We start from the raw sequence: 15,138 nt of genomic DNA, 5'->3' as shown, positions 1-15,138 counted from the left end.
CTGTACTTTAATTCTCTCCCCAGTGGCCACAACTTTGCCATACCAACTAGTGTTCCGACTGCCCTTAATTTCAACAAAATCTCCTTCCACAGGGAAGCAGGGTACCTGATGCTCTGCAGTTTTCCAAAATGCCTCAGAATCTATTGGAAGATAGTAAGTTGGGTTTGTAGGATTAACTGGATCAGGATACAACATAATTTTTCTTTTATTTGACTAGCTGCTTTGACACAGTCTCTGATATAGTTTCTCTTTTCCAGTTGAGGCACCTTTACCCAATCATGCAGAATTTGCCTGCTGTTTCTCAACTGTGGTACATAATAACTGCCATTGATAAACAAATGGTATTTGTTACTGATTGGGCCATACATAAATATACTTTCCAATTCCATGTACCATTCATTGTTCTCTCTGCTGTCTATAATGCATATTTCCCCTCCACGAAATAAGGTTGGCGAACATTCCCTCCACAATAAAACTGACCTACCAGTGATACAGTATGCAGGAAGATCAACATCGTATGTGTTGATTTGCAATCGTCTCTTTATATCTATCCCCTCTCTCTCTATAATTTCTCTGTATTTTTGGCAGCAATCAAGATTCCCCGACTAAACAATCTTTGCAGTATATTATCATGACGATGATTCTCCATTACATATGACAACAGCTCTTTACCTTCTTCAATTGATGTACAATGCAAAAATTTTGGTCCTGGTTCTAGCAATACTTCAGTCTTCCCTGACAACATATCATCTTTATCATTTTTCTCTTGTTCATCTTTTTTTGCTAAAATGCCGGTTATGAATGCTGAAAGCTTTACACGGTCACTGTATGTTTTTTTCTGGATTTTTCATGTTTGTCACTTGTTTTCTATGATATTTCACCTCTCTCTCATAACCGTAGCACCAATAATTGTCCGGTGATGAATGTCGCTTGAAGTCAGATATTAAATGTGTTGAAATTTCTAAATTTTCTGTGCATTGATCTAGTCCATAGTACTCTTCAAACTTAACAGCATGCCTCCACATAAGTTCATTTAGTCTTTCAATATCACTATTATCCCATCCATTAGTCCTCATATCATAACTGTAAACCATACTTCTAACAGCAGCTAATGTGTAAAATGAGTCATAGGCTTTAGATGGAATAACTGAACTTAACACAAAAGGTGAAACAAGTGCAAGCAAGCAGTAATCCTCTGCTTTCCATCCTCCAAGTTTATCTGTCATACTGTTACCCTTTAAAGTTGGCTTTCTTCCTGCTTTAATTTCGGGAGTCCATTTGACTAAAGCCAGCCTTTTTTTGAACTTATTTCTATTAACCAAGCCGCCAACGCGAGGGTTTCTTTGTTCCAACTGTACTTGGGAATTTTCACCTAAAGGCAACCAAATATTGCCTTGGAATTCCCGCTTCACTAAATTCAAAGCAAAACAATGCATGAAATCAATAACTAAGTCAAACACTGGATCAAAACCACATAAGAAATATAACCGAAACCAAGGACTTAGCCCAGTAACACCAAACTCTTTGGAAAGATTACGTCTTTCTGTAACAGTACCTGCATCATCGACATCTTGCCCGTGTTGAAAATTACGAATGGCAGTTCTCGGTTCTTCTGGAAATCTAAACCTTTGTCTATAGTTTCCATAGTAATAATGATTGTTTTCTTCAACATATGAGCCCTTAAGATAGCATCTCCGACAACCTTGTTTACCCCCTGCACTGGTCAATCCTATTTCTGCGTGGCCTTTCATATCACCCGTTACCAACAATGGTACTGTCCTAACAGTGTATGTACCTGCCATGCCATTATCCGGTACATCTAATGGAAAATTTATTTCTATGCCATTGATGTACAAATCTTCAAGTTCCGTCAACAATGGTTCAAGAAAACCATCATATTTGTGAGGGCAATTACTTGGAAGTTCATGAACGGGCACAAAGGAGAATAAATGGAATGTTTCATGATGTGAGCGCTCTTTTTTGGACATGCATGCTGAGGATATTGTTATAGATGCTAAGGAATGTGAAGTTGAGTCCTTGTGAGGCAACCAGCCATCAAAATGCACTACCAGGGCCTGGTTTCTGGGATTTCCTTCCATATAATGAGGGGCATAATTAAACCTTGAGAAACAGGTTGGGCATACTATTTCTGAGACATCATCATCCTCAAAATTAGCATTTCTCTGTCTTGCTATTTGGTCTACTGATATGACTGCACAACAAACTTGACACCTACAAGGCAGTAAAGTTTTAATTTCAGGATCCCAAAAGTATCTGAGGTCATGAAACCTACTCCCATGCCATAGTTCACATTTGCGTTGATTATTACCTTCTCTAGGGAGCCACTCATCTTTAGCCTGCCAATGCGCCATATGCTTTCTACATTCCGTTTTGTTTACAAACCAGTTCTGTAAATCTATACCACAGACATAGTAATCAAGACAATCATCCCTAGGTCTATTACACATAGAGCAATTGTTCTCATCTTCCTTCAGACACACAGAATGGTTATTTCCAACACATACTTTATATAGCTTTGGAGGCTTGTATCCCAAGTATTTCTGAAATTTTTCAATATCCCTCCATGTAGGGGGATCATGGTTTCCTTCTGTAAATGGCCACATAACTTTTACATGATCAATGAATTCCTCTCTTGAAAAACCATACTTTAATTTCAACCTAAGTTCTCGTAGGATAAACTCATCTACTTTCTCATTTTGGAAAAATGGTTCCTTCCCATGCAGCATAACAATATCGTCATCATTATGTGCTTCCTCTTGATTATTATCAAATCTACCTTGTCTACCACCTGTTGCATTATTTTCAAGCTCACTGTCCACATCACTATTTTCACATTCATAAGTATAATTTTCACAAAGTTCACCACAGGACTCTGCTTGATCGTCATTATTGTCGGTGTCACTGGCTGTATCAGGACGAATACTTCCTTCTGCGTGTATTTCTTCATCAAGTTCAACTGTATGTGCACCTGTGAAAATGAACACATGACATAAACATGTATGTTTCAATCTGTAATGGTAAAAGCACTTTCAAAACATATATTAATGAAAAAAGGGAGAAAAGAAGAAAGTGGAGTTCACACAAAAAATTCCAGAAATACATGTATACTCAAGTTGAACAAGAAACCTAGACGCTGATAGAGCTCAGCTTTTAAATGTTGCTAAAACATAATTATGAACAGATTAGCATTCTGCATACCAAATTTACCATAAATTTATATTACTTGGAAGATTCAAACCCACACTCACAGCAACACTGCCTAGCTAATGAACAGTGCTCAAAACCACTAAGCTGTGTGCCCAAACGATGTCATACAGACTGTGTTAGATGTTACATTCTGTGTGCCTACCACTAACACAGTATGAGAACCAGTCAGGTACAAAAGTACACAAACATACATACATGTAGCAATGGAAAGCATAAAGGTTTTTACTGAGCTACCAGAGAGACTCAGGGGCAAGTTAATGTCCATCTGCAGCACTGCCCATGTTGGGCTGTTTACATCATAATGACACACTCGGCAAGCCATGTGGGCCGTCTTACTTTTCATTATATACAAGTAGTGTCAGTTAACTCGATCATGAAATATGATTGGTTCCAACAAGATTTTGTTGGAGAACGGGTTTTCAACAGCGTGCCTTCAGTCATAGTAACGGTCAGCATTAAAAATGCAAATTTGCATATTTCTGCACAATTTGAACAAATCTGAAATAGATCATCTCTAAGGACCTATGTACCAAATATCAAAGCTATCTGACTGGTAGTTTTGACAAAGATTTGTAAAGATTTTTTACCAAAAATGAAAAAAATTGCCTTAAAGATACAAATATGCAAATTTCACCAAAATTTGAACAAATCTAATTGAAATCACCCTAAGTAAACTGCATATCAAATTTCAAAGCAATCAGACAAGAGGTTTCAGAGATTTTTTTACCAAAAACAGCAAAAAATGCCCTAAAAACACAAATATGCAAATTTCACCCTGATTTGAACAAACTTAAGTGAGGTCACCCCAGGTGAACTGCATATAAAATTTCAAAGCAATTGGACTTGCGGTTTCAGAGGAGAAGGCAATTGTTGATGGACAATGGACCGCCGACGGAAAATCAACCGATTTGATAAGCTCTGCGTCGATGACAGCAGAACTGAAAATAGAGTTGTTTGCTACAACGCCATGCTGCATGCGTGCTTGATCAAGAGCATGATGCAATGACCGTGCAGTTGGCATTTAATTTGTTGCAACATTTCTGTCAATCACCGTGTCATCAGTTTTAGAAACTATCGTTTGTCTGAAAATTAGCAACGTATTTCATAGGCACAGCTGACATGATAATGTGCCTTTGAACTACAGTGCCAATGCCAATTTTTCAGACTTTGCCCAGAGAATCGAAATCTTTCCATACAAAATGAGTGATTGACAGAAATGTTGCAACAAATTTAATGTCCAGCGGGCACTCATCTCGTCTGATTGTAGCCTAAGCTCAGTCGCGGGGAGTGCTTTGGGAAACATTTTACTGTTACCTTTTGCATATAAAAAAAGCATAACAATGAAAAAGTGCGTAGAGTGTCAGTTTCAATGCGTAAATCAGTGTTGCAGCCAGGAGTTTTAAGCAAGGGGACGCTGTGTCCCACTACCGTTTACTTTTGGGGACATATTGCAAACTTTGAGGACAAGATACGTCAGTTGTCAATCAAATTTTGTTTTATTTTCTAATAAATTAGTTTCACTGAACAAAATTCAAGCTACCAGGATCGCGTCGCTGTGCCTAAATTTCAGGTAATTGTAGCATTATACTTATCTGCCGCCAATAAGAGCTTAGACGGACTACAGTCAAGCAAATGATGATATATAGTGCAGCGTTTTAATATTACATTTAATCATAGCTAGCTCCGAAAGTAAATAAACAAAGGTCATTGTCAGTAACAGATATTATTTCCAGACTACATGAGAGCACCCAAAGTGACCAGCAGTATGCAAGAATGTGGGACAACGGGTTCTGTTTTGGGACATTGTCGCAAGGGCAGCAACACTGCGTAAATACGCGAACACTGATATGTATAGCAGCTAAAAATGAAATTATATCTGGAGGTGTCTGCATGAAACTATTTTTCATACCTGAGTTAGTGGGTAAATGTTTTCTGTGGGATCTTTCTGTTCTTACGTCACGAAGATGTCCTTTACATAAGGGGCAGATACACGGTACACATCTCCTTTTCCATTGATTACTCTGTAAAGATTGGATACAACCTTTATTAAACAGGTGTATTATTTAAAGTGAATTTTACATCGATATTTCATTTCTGTCATGATTACATACATTTCATTTCTACAAATTGCATTATTTGTCCATGAGTAACATCTATAGAAATCATTATGCATGATCAACAGATTTATGAACAATAAAAATACCTTATGCCACCATGAAATTCATCATTTTGTCACAAACTTTGAAAACAATACCATCAGTGATATGGTGTTCCTCACATAAGTATTGGTACACCCGGAAAACTTATTTTAGACACAAACTATGGATACTGCTGACTTCAAGGTGTTATTCCTACTATTTTTAGTAAAAACCAAATATTCCCGACAGGTATGTAGCCAACTTCAACCTAATTTGATTCTTAAACTTTCTCAAGCATAACACACTAACAATTGCAATTCAACTTTCAAACCATAATGAAAAGGTATTCCCAAGTTATGTTCCATTTTGCACAGTATCACTTGAGATGTACCAACCTATGACTGCATATTTCACCAACCCTTATCGCAACTTTCCAAAAGGAACAACCAAACACTTTCAAAGCATTTCTCTATATTTACAAACTGTGTCAGTCTCTAACTATGAACAGCTGTGTAGTCATGCGTTTGATGTATAAGTACACAAACAGAACACAGATATCTACCAGTTACATGTAAAAATAATTACCAAAAATATATGATATTGGTATTTTCACCATAATTTTATAAACATCATAACAAGAACACCCTTTCCTAATAACACATAGACAATGCCAAATGTCAGTTCAAATGTGAAAAAAAACATTTGAATCTGTCTTAAGTACTTGCATACGAATGTTCAAAGCATTCTAACCAGTGGTTATTGGGTTTGAAAGTTTTACACCAATTTTACATTTTATCAAGCTCATTTGCATGTTTTGGGTAATGATAAATTCATTTGAACAAAATCTCACCTGCAGTTCTGCCTGCAGATACACACCAAGGTGGAATTTTTAATTTTTGCTGAAGATTGACAGACATGCATGCATACATACATACATGTACACACACAGAAGTGGAAAAATACTGTTAAACATAGGGCCAAAGTCCTGAAGCTACTATAGACATGGATACAAAATTAAGTATTTCCTGACTGTATGAAATTATCTCACTAAGGTCATCCTAGGGACTTGTAAACCAAATATTAAAGCTGTCTGACCAGCGGTTTTGAAAGAACAAGCAACTCAACAGCTGACAGAGCTCTGTTGAGTTATGTAGGGAATAACCTTTTGTGACACATGTATTGATGAAGAAGGTGGATATCTTTGATTAACATTGTGAGTTCTGTTTAATAAGTTGAGACTGTACATACTCAGAGAAAGCACACTGAAGAGACAAAGGTTTGAAACTTAAGAAGTTCAAGGTCATCAAAAGCATTATAAGGAATCATGTTACACTTTCATTGCACTGTTTACACAGATTGCATAATTGCTATAAATAGCACATGAGGAATCTTTATGCAGCCCAGCTTTACCATAAAAACCCTATCACTTTGACAACTCTTTTAATTGACCACTCTATTTTTTTCCTCAAAAAGTAATTTTATTTTATCCTTACCAAGTCAACCATAAATGGAAATTAGAACTTTCTCTATCTCTATCTCTATCTCTATTGACTATTTTGAGCAATTTCTTTTAGATAACATACAGGGCACAATAAATGACGGTTCAGAATATGTCAAAGTTGGGATTCAGGAAAGTTGCCTTTACATGTTGTAATCCTCCAAGATGGTAAGCATTTCACTATGAACTGTCAAGAAAAGTTGAACTTTTGATAATTCTACACTAAAATTATTTTGGCTTTGATGATTTCCTAATTAATTCAATTATTTAAAATCATATTAATTATTTTTTTCTGGGTGAATTGATAGGGTTTATACAGTACAAGAATTACATACAATGCAAGTCAAATTTTGACCAAAAATGACAAAAAAATTCCTTAAAAATACAGATTTGCATATTTCATCACAATTTGAACAATTCTAAGTTGGGTTATCCCTAGGGACCTGTATACCAAATAACAAAGCTGTCTGACCAGCGGTTATGAAGAAGAAGATTTTTTACCCAAAAACACCTTTTTTGGCATTAATTTGCCTATTTTCAACAATATAAAAAACTTTAAAAAAACCTGTTTCTCAAAACCGTATTTTTCATCTACACAACAAATATCAAATCAGTAAGTACTGCAGTTCTCAAGATATTTGAGTGGACGGACGCCTCACAAACGGACATACATACATACATACATACATACATACATACATACATACATACATACAGACTGACGCCGGACAGATACCCATCCCAATAGCTTCTATAGACTATAGTCTATAGTAGCTAAAAATGGTGGCTATATGGGTCATATTAGTTGTGACATTGGGTGGTCTTTTTTAAGCATTTATATTGAATTTATGAGTGACTAACACTTTCTAAAGCTACCTCCAATACCACGCTAATATGCCAACTATCCTGCTTGATTCCAACAAAGTCTGGATATGAATAATTACCATTGCCATTATTCACATAGGAATTTGAGTTCTGACTTGAATTCAATTTTCATCAAAAAATGTTCAGCAAAACCCTTGTCACGTCACTGTAGTACAACTAACGAATGAATACTACAATCTGATTCCCTATATCAGAGATGTAAGAAAATATTTACTTTCTAGGGCTTAAATGGTCTGTAATTGACAGAAAAAGAAAATTCTGAAAGGGTTTACTTTGTATGTCACATTAATTCTTAAAACATAAAATACAAGTCATCACTGATGACACAATCACCACTCGGTTAACTTCTTTGAATCGTCAGTGTCTTGATTACTTGACTGGCAGTCATTTTTTATTATTTCAGCATGGCACGTACTTGCAATTGTGTTAGTACAAGTTGTCGCTTGGAACTCCTAGACTACTTTGCCTCCACAGAATATCTCTGCGAGATCAAAGTCCTATGCACATCTAAAGGCAATGGGCAAAGCAGATCCCTACATTTTCTGACCAAAATGAAGCAAATGACCCTAACATTAAGAAAATCAAGGTACATGTAATACCACACAAAAAAACAACCAACCTAGATACTCATGCATAGTCCACCACATTTACAATTACATGCAAACCAATGGTTCTACTCCGGAATAAAAAGGTTGCGATGCGTACGCCGTTCTACATACTCAGTACGCCCAAATAATCACGTGATGCCGGTACAAACAAACCCACATGTGTACTGAACGCGTATGGAAATACACGTACGTCTGTGCGCGTTTGCGCACATGGCTTTGTTTGTACCGTGGTCGATTCGAATTCCGGGTTTGGCGTATTAGTAGTTCTTAATTATGACAATTTTCATTTTTTGTTTCAGCTCCTTTACATAGTGTAAGATTTTCACAGTACACCTGCATATAGACAACAGATGCTGACTGATCCCATGAGCTTCTAATGCTATACATGTACCAGAACAAGCATCAATGACACTTGGCTTACATTTGGTTCAATGTGGCAGGCCAGAGTGGATATACTTAACTAAGTTTACCCCTGGGAACATCGTTACCAAGTTTCAAAGCATTCAAACAAGCAACTTCAGGGGAAATGAATTTTTGACCAAAAATGCGAGAAATTGCTGCAATAAATTTTATCAAATCTAACAGAGGCCAACCCTAGGATCATGCATACAAAGTTTCAAAGCAATGGGACGAGCGCTTTCAGAGAAGTAGATTTTTTGACCGAATTGGGAAAAATTGTCCTAAAAATACAAATATGAAAAATTCACCAATTTTAACAAACCTGACAGAAGACAACCATAGGATCAAGAGTCTTAAGTGTTAACAATCCAACGAACATTTTGGGAGAACATAATTTTTGACCAAAACTTGGAAAAATTGCCCCCAAAATACAAATATAACAGTTTCACAACAATTTAAACACCTTTGACAAAGGCAAACCCCAGGATCATGCATACCAAGTTTCAAGGCGATGGGATGAAGATTTTTTGACCAAAAAAGGAAAAAAACTGCCCACAAATACCACTACGGAAATTTCATCACAATTTGAGCATATCCAACTAAAGTCATCTGAAAGAACCTGCATACCAAGTTTCAACCAAATTTGGCCTGTGGTTGTAGAGTTTTGGCAATTTGCTGGATTCCCCTTATTTACCTCATTGCATATTGTTGAAACTGACATGTTCATTTGAACAAATTCACATCTCTATCCCTGGCCATGGGTGCACCTGTACACCAAACACTTAGTTTGCAGGTGCTGCAGTTTTAGAGTTTTGGTATGGATGGACGTACATCCAAACAAACTAACATATATACATACGCCGTCGACCCACCATATAAGCTGTCTTTGGTATATATACAGATACCAAATGTGAGCTACTGAGAGCTAACAAATAGAGGTCAGATATCTGGGCTAGAACTTTAATAAGTTAGGTCGGAATCACACACACACACACAAACAGATTCAACACAGAATATTTACAGATTCACATTCTGAATGTGTTTCTTATTTATGTTGTAAATCAACAAGGTAAACATAATTCATGCAAGCCTCAAAAGAAAATTATATCCACCATTGATTGACTAAGACAGGAGTCAGTCTACAACTTCTCTTTGTTACTTTGTTACTAACACCACAGAGCTAAAGTAGCAGCTACTGCGCATGCAAAGGGTCTTTGCTTTGGGTCAGTTTGGAGACATGATTTGCTTAGATTAACAATTTCCTGGTTCCTGAGTAATTTACCTACATCTGACAATAGTCTTCCAAAAGCATACACATCACCTGCCTCATAAAATTGCATTTTGCCTTCCCTAACTTCAGGTGGAATGTGTGGATATTTTTCTTGGTATTTTTTTCTCTCATCTCTACTAAGTGTATAGTACATTCCCTGTCCTTTCTGTTGGGCCTTACCAAAGTCAATTATTGTGGGAAACCATTCATCATTTTTTTTTGCAACAAGAATATTGTCACCTTTTATATCACAATGAATGTAATGGTGATCATGCATATGCTGGATGGCATCTGCTGTTAGTTTACAAAGCCTAATCCAAGTCAGCTCATCTATGTCTTTTTCACATTCACCCTTTTGCCTTTTTGCATCAACCCTTTGTGCCTTTTTCTGGCACATATTAATTGCCTTGTTCCATGTCATTGAAATATATTTCCTCCGGAATATGTTCCTCTGAATTCTGACACTAGTAACCAGTCCTTCTTATCCTTAACAACTCCAAAATAAATGGAAACACTGGATGTTGGAGAGACTGCAAAACACTAACTTCTCTTTCAATCTCATATATAGAATTTTCTTTGAGTTTGTATTGTTTTACAGCGACAGGAATCTTAGTATCAGAAATTCTTGTGAAAGCAACTTTCACAAAGCCAAATGACCCCTCTCCAATAACTGCTGCATTATCATACCCTTCCAACAAACTCTTGCATATAATTTTAATATTTTTTAATTTGCCTGTTAACTTTTGTTGCTTTGAAGGTTGACATTTCATATGTTTTTTTCTCATATGTTCCTTTTGTTTAAGTTGCATTTTCAAATTTTTTATTTCCCTCATTTGTTCCATTGCTTTTTCCTCTCTTTCTTTTCTCTCTCTTTGTGCTTTAACCGTCAGCTTACTCCTCAATTTCTTTCTTCTTTGTTGACGCTTTTCCCGAGATCGCCTTCTTTTTCTACCCTTCAAAAGATTATACACAGCACTGCATAAGCTACATGACTTACATACACACATGCCTGCATGCACACATATATACACAAACATGTGTGCATAAAAACATACACACAAAAATATCCACATACACATATAAGTGTAAAACACACAAACACACACCAAGACAAAAATGTTGGGTGGCAAATGGTTTGAATTAGGATGATACATGCCTGTTTGAATATCATAAATTTCTTTTATTTGGTAAGTCCCTGATATACATACCTCTGTATTGGCACCTGCTTCTTGTCTTTCCATGTTGATAAATTCTTTATTATTATTACCTGTAGTTATACTGATAAAGTAAACACCATAAAGTGCCATTAAAATTCAATCTTCTAATGATACAGAAATAAAGCTGTATCCTTACAAATATAATTACTTTGGTTTTTTACAGAAATATCCTGTAATAGCTGTTCTTCTATACTGTATCACACCTTATGCTAGTGAAACACATACAGTTACAATCTAAGAAAATGGCATATTGAATTGTAGATGGAGAGAAAAAAAAGACCAATATTCTGAAAAGGCTTCCCTGTTTGCAACTCACTGACAACTACAGTGTAATGCACCATTTGCCGCTGATGTGAAACAAAGCTATAGTCTGACACTGCCTTCAAAAAATATTGAATGAAAGTGTGAATTGTAGACAGAAAAATGAAAAGCCCAATATTCTGTGGAGGCTTTTCTGTTTGCCGCTTTGTGACAGCTACAGTGTAACAGACTATTTGCCGCTACAAGACAGCTATAGTCTGATACTGCCTTCAAAAAATATTGTGAATGAAAGTGTGAATTGTAGACAGAAAATGAAAAGCCCAATATTCTGTGGAGGCTTTTCTGTTTGCCGCTTTGTGACAGCTACAGTGTAACAGACTATTTGCCGCTACAAGACAGCTATAGTCTGATACTGCCTTCAAAAAATATTCTGAATGAAAGTGTGAATTGTAGACAGAAAAATGAAAAGCCCAATATTCTGTGGAGGCTTTCTGTTTGCCGCTTTGTGACAGCTACAGTGTAACAGACTATTTGCCGCTACAAGACAGCTATAGTCTGATACTGCCTTCAAAAAATATTGTGAATGAAAGTGTGAATTGTAGACAGAAAAATGAAAAGCCCAATATTCTGTGGAGGCTTTTCTGTTTACCGCTTTGTGACAGCTACAGTGTAACAAACTATTTGCCGCAACAAGACAGCTATAGTCTGATACTGCCTTCAAAAATATTGTGAATGAAAGTGTGAATTGTAGACAGAAAAATGAAAAGCCCAATATTCTGTGGAGGCTTTTCTGTTTGCCGCTTTGTGACAGCTACTTTGTAACACACTATTTGCCGCTACAAGACAGCTATAGTCTGATACTGCCTTCAAAAAATATTGTGAATGAAAGTGTGAATTGTAGACAGAAAAATGAAAAGACCAATATTCTGTAAAGGCTTTTCTGTTTGCCGCTTTGTGACAGCTACAGTGTAACAGACTATTTGCCGCTACAAGACAGCTATAGTCTGATACTGCCTTCAAAAAATATTGTGAATGAAAGTGTGAATTGTAGACAGAAAAATGAAAAGCCCAATATTCTGTGGAGGCTTTTCTGTTTGCCGCTTTGTGACAGCTACAGTGTAACAGACTATTTGCCGCTAAAAGACAGCTATAGTCTGATACTGCCTTCAAAAAATATTGTGAATGAAAGTGTGGAATTGTAGACAGAAAAATAAAAAGACCAATCTGTTTGCCGCTTTGTGACAGCTACAGTGTAACAGACTATTTGCCGCTACAAGACAGCTATAGTCTGATACTGCCTTCAAAAAATATTGTGAATGAAAGTGTGAATTGTAGACAGAAAAATGAAAAGCCCAATATTCTGTGGAGGCTTTTCTGTTTGCCGCTTTGTGACAGCTACTTTGTAACACACTATTTGCCGCTACAAGACAGCTATAGTCTGATACTGCCTTCAAAAAATATTGTGAATGAAAGTGTGAATTGTAGACAGAAAAATGAAAAGCCCAATATTCTGTAAAGGCTTTTCTGTTTGCCGCTTTGTGACAGCTACAGTGTAACAGACTATTTGCCGCTACAAGACAGCTATAGTCTGATACTGCCTTCAAAAAATATTGTGAATGAAAGTGTGAATTGTAGACAGAAAAATGAAAAGCCCAATATTCTGTGGAGGCTTTTCTGTTTGCCGCTTTGTGACAGCTACAGTGTAACAAACTATTTGCCGCTACAAGACAGCTATAGTCTGATACTGCCTTCAAAAAATATTGTGAATGAAAGTGTGGAATTGTAGACAGAAAAATGAAAAGCCCAATATTCTGTGGAGGCTTTTCTGTTTGCCGCTTTGTGACAGCTACAGTGTAACAGACTATTTGCCGCTACAAGACAGCTATAGTCTGATACTGCCTTCAAAAAATATTGTGAATGAAAGTGTGAATTGTAGACAGAAAAATGAAAAGCCCAATATTCTGTGGAGGCTTTTCTGTTTGCCGCTTTGTGACAGCTACAGTGTAACAGACTATTTGCCGCTACAAGACAGCTATAGCCTGATACTGCCTTCAAAAAATATTGTGAATGAAAGTGTGAATTGTAGACAGAAAAATGAAAAGCCCAATATTCTCTGGAGGCTTTTCTGTTTGCCGCTTTGTGACAGCTACAGTGTAACAAACTATTTGCCGCAACAAGGACAGCTATAGTCTGATACTGCTTCAAAAAATATTGTGAATGAAAGTGTGAATTGTAGACAGAAAAATGAAAAGCCCAATATTCTGTAAAGGCTTTTCTGTTTGCCGCTTTGTGACAGCTACAGTGTAACAGACTATTTGCCGCTAAAAGACAGCTATAGTCTGATACTGCCTTCAAAAAATATTGTGAATGAAAGTGTGAATTGTAGACAGAAAAATGAAAAGCCCAATATTCTGTGGAGGCTTTTCTGTTTGCCGCTTTGTGACAGCTACAGTGTAACAAACTATTTGCCGCTACAAGACAGCTATAGTCTGATACTGCCTTCAAAAAATATTGTGAATGAAAGTGTGAATTGTAGACAGAAAAATGAAAAGACCAATATTCTGTAAACAGTAAAGGCTTTTCTGTTTGCTGCTTTGTGACAGCTACTTTGTAACACACTACTTTCCGCTGAGGTGAAACAGAGCTATATAGAATGATACAGCCCTTCAAGAGAATGTTGTTGAAGTGTGAATTGCAGACACAGAAATAAAAAGTCTAACTCTTCCTTAAATTGTGGGTAGTGAGAAAGTGAAATAGTTAAACTTTATATTGAATTCTTCAGATTTAATTTGCTCCCTATGTGTACAATGCAGAATATATGAAAAAGAACTGTACAACCACAGACAATAGAACATCATTATGTGATCTCTGGAGAATAAAGTGCTAAAATGTTTGTTAAAAAGGGAAAGGTTCGCAATCGGCGGGGTCAATGCCTCATACATTCAGTCAAGAATGGCAATGACCTTGGCACTTAATGTTATCTTTCTATCAAGCGCGCGTGTACTTACCAAACTATTATATAAGAAGGGACAGTGACCTTGCTGGAAGTAGAGAATAGTGTCCGCAGCCTGTATGTGAGTTTTTGAAAATGGGATATATATCCGTTTTCACACAACAAAAATCAACGGCCGAATTTCACTCCTGTTGTTCTGAAATAATCGGAAACATGAAATGTTAGAGGAACTGATAACAGCACGATCTCACGCACATGATTCAGTATGCGAATGAACAAAGAAATGAGTTAACACGTAATAAGCTTACACCTAGCGCCTGTATACATTAGTGTTGGCATATAAGACGAGCTAGGCGCGGCATGCTTGACTGAAACAATCATATTGTGGACGAAATATGTTTAAATCATTTCATTTACCTGCGCTTTTATTGCATCGGCAAGCTGTGAAGTACCTTCTTCTTGAGTCCAGTAAAGCTGAGTCCAGCGTGCATCTCGGGAATGCTTACTTTGTAGCCAATCACATGGTTCCTGTGTTATCAGTGATTATCCAAGTATGGAAAGTTTCCACGGGTTCATAGGTCATGTAGGCTAGTCTCGCCCCTTGTTCAATTATTTTGGTGACACGTAACGTGGCCCTGTTTTGACCTTTTCACGTGATTTTTCATCATAAGGCTTTTAAAA

At 36.7% G+C, this 15,138-nt stretch overlaps 1 protein-coding gene across 2 annotated transcripts; it reads right to left on the bottom strand.

Moving 5' to 3' along the window:
- Positions 1-673: 673 nt before the first annotated feature.
- Positions 674-15,022, bottom strand: LOC139133275 (uncharacterized). Of its 2 annotated transcripts, XM_070699803.1 has the most exons (5): positions 14,875-15,022; positions 14,513-14,653; positions 11,235-11,304; positions 5,138-5,249; positions 674-2,989 (listed from the first exon to the last, which is right to left on the bottom strand). In XM_070699803.1, the coding sequence occupies exons 3-5, from the start codon at positions 11,265-11,267 to the stop codon at positions 822-824; spliced, it is 2,313 nt and encodes a 770-aa protein (XP_070555904.1). In that variant the 5' UTR covers positions 11,268-11,304; positions 14,513-14,653; positions 14,875-15,022; the 3' UTR covers positions 674-821. The 2 variants fall into 2 exon arrangements, 1 of the variants encoding a protein (XP_070555904.1); XR_011552552.1 differs by lacking the exon at positions 5,138-5,249 and having other exon boundaries at positions 2,810-2,989.
- Between the last annotated feature and the right edge of the window lie 116 nt (positions 15,023-15,138).

The sequence above is a fragment of the Ptychodera flava genome, chromosome 5, assembly GCF_041260155.1.
Source record: "Ptychodera flava strain L36383 chromosome 5, AS_Pfla_20210202, whole genome shotgun sequence".
Taxonomy (NCBI): Eukaryota; Metazoa; Hemichordata; class Enteropneusta; family Ptychoderidae; genus Ptychodera; species Ptychodera flava.
This window is presented reverse-complemented; position numbering and strand designations above follow the sequence as displayed.